General features: G+C 58.4%; 1 protein-coding gene across 1 annotated transcript in view; it reads right to left on the bottom strand.

Moving 5' to 3' along the window:
* The window catches only part of CA6 (carbonic anhydrase 6), a 16,301-nt gene that overhangs the window by 10,327 nt on the left and 4,008 nt on the right, over positions 1-1,966 (bottom strand). The window contains exons 3-4 of the mRNA XM_006107882.3: positions 1,085-1,233; positions 534-626 (exon numbers count right to left, since the gene is read on the bottom strand). Coding sequence (XP_006107944.1) covers positions 534-626; positions 1,085-1,233 — 242 coding nt within the window. The remainder of the gene's footprint in view (positions 1-533; positions 627-1,084; positions 1,234-1,966) is intronic.

The raw sequence follows: 1,966 nt of genomic DNA, 5'->3' as shown, positions 1-1,966 counted from the left end.
GCCCTCTCCCTTCCTCTCTGAAATCAATAATATGTATATATATATTAAAAAGATTCTAGCTACTTTTCACAAGTAAATGCCTCCGTGTGTTGTCTGCCTTTGGTCTGTTTCCAGAGCACTGATATGGTTTCTTGTGACCATTTTATCCAACTTAATACTTGTTTGGGGGGGACCGGATTCAGCGCTACTCCTTGCCACGGAGCCCAAAGTCCCACACCCCCCCACCCCGACTTCCTTAGACACTCAGAGGTGTTGCCTGCACCTGGCGGCCGCCAGCCTCCCCTTACCCTCCACCCGGCTGAGGTTCAGTCAGCCCTCCGTGATCCCAGCTCCCTGAAGTCACCTTGTCCAAGGTCCCCGAGTTTGATGGCACAGAAGGAACATGCGCTGGAAAAGGGTAAACCTCCCCGAGTCAGCATGTCCAAGGGCTGGGAGCTCAGGAACGGGGAGCAGGGACAGGAAGGAGACCCCCCTCCACACTGACCGCCCGTGTGGACGCCGATCTGCGCCCGCCCACGCGGGGTTGCGCCTACCTCGATGAGGGCCGCCAGCACGGCCAGGCCGTCGGGAGCATCCTTGGCTGTGTCGTAGCTTTCATACTTGGAATTGTAGTGAACGACGTGGATCTGGGAGGGCAAGACAAGGTGGGTCAAGGGCCGTTCGGGCAGACTCCGAGGCTTCAGGTTTGCAGGAAGGAGGAAAGCAAAGAGGCTCCACGGAGGCCTCAGACTGTCCCACACAAACAGCACCGCCCTCCGCCTCCCTCCGTCTAGGCCACGAGATCTGTCAAGTCCAGAAAGTTCAGCCTGGCCGGTTCTGCTCAGTGGTTAGAACATTGGCCCAAGGACGGCAGGGTCTTGGGTTCGATTCCAGTCAAGAGCACAAACCTGGGTTGCAGGCTTGATCCCTGGCCCTGGTTGGGGCCTCTGACGGAGGCAACCAATCGATGCGTCTCTCTCACATCAATGTTTCTCTCTCTCTCACCCTCCCTTTCACTCTGAAATCAATAAAAATAGATTAAAAGAAGAAAAGAAGAGTGACTGTGGGGTTTGAGGGAGGCGGACCTGGCGGGACGCTCACGTACCTCAGCCGCGTATCTGAGCCCGTCGATGGTGTGCTCGGAGCCGCTGACCTCTAAGGCCGCGCCGCCCCAGTGGAAGTGCATCTGCACGGCGATGTACTCGGTGCCCTCGGCCGTGGTCATGCGCATGGTGGGGGGCAGGCTGATCTGCACTGGAAGAGAAAACGGGGGACGGGGTGGGGGGGCAGCCAGGGGTGCAGGCGGCCGATGGGCCAGGCCTCCCGGGGAGGCAGCCTGGCTAGCGTGCCGCGGGCAGGGTCACCTGTAAGGCGTGGTGTGTGCTGAAAACACAGCCACTCTACAGAGTAGCCAGATCATCGTGGAAGCTGAACTATACGACTCTTTCAAAATACATGAGAGAAATCTGAGTCACGGGAGCGAGCTGTGCGTGTGTTCTGGTTGACATGCTGAGGGGACCCCAGAGGAACGGACTGCTGGCCGCCGGGACATTCTGCAAACGCAGAGCATGGATGTTACATGGTCTGGTCCAGACTTCCGACGGGGGGCCGTCCACACCCCGCTCTTCCTGCCGACCTCCACCCCTTTGTCAGAGGGAAGGGAACACAGGGCTTCTCCTAAGCCTCAGAAACACTGGGCCTCCTGTGGGCACTGTGAGCGAATCAGACTCCAGAGAGAAAAGGAGGAAATCAGACAGGGGCACAGATCAGGGAGCAAAACCAGGCGGGGCTGTGGCTTCGGCAGCATGGCCACCGCACCTGGGTTTGCCTCTGTCAGCTGGGTTTGCCTGTGTCACCTGGGTCTGCCTCTGTCACCTGGGTTTGCCTCTGTCACCTGGGTTTGCCTCTGTCAGCTGGGTTTGCCTCTGTCACCTGGGTCTGCCTCTGTCAGTCACATGAGTTTGCCTCTGTCAACTGGGTATGCCTC

This window comes from Myotis lucifugus, unplaced genomic scaffold (genome assembly GCF_000147115.1).
Source record: "Myotis lucifugus unplaced genomic scaffold, Myoluc2.0 scaffold_1525, whole genome shotgun sequence".
NCBI classification, from domain to species: Eukaryota; Metazoa; Chordata; class Mammalia; order Chiroptera; family Vespertilionidae; genus Myotis; species Myotis lucifugus.
The sequence above is the reverse complement of the archived record's forward strand: the minus strand, read 5'-3'. Positions and strand labels throughout refer to the sequence as shown.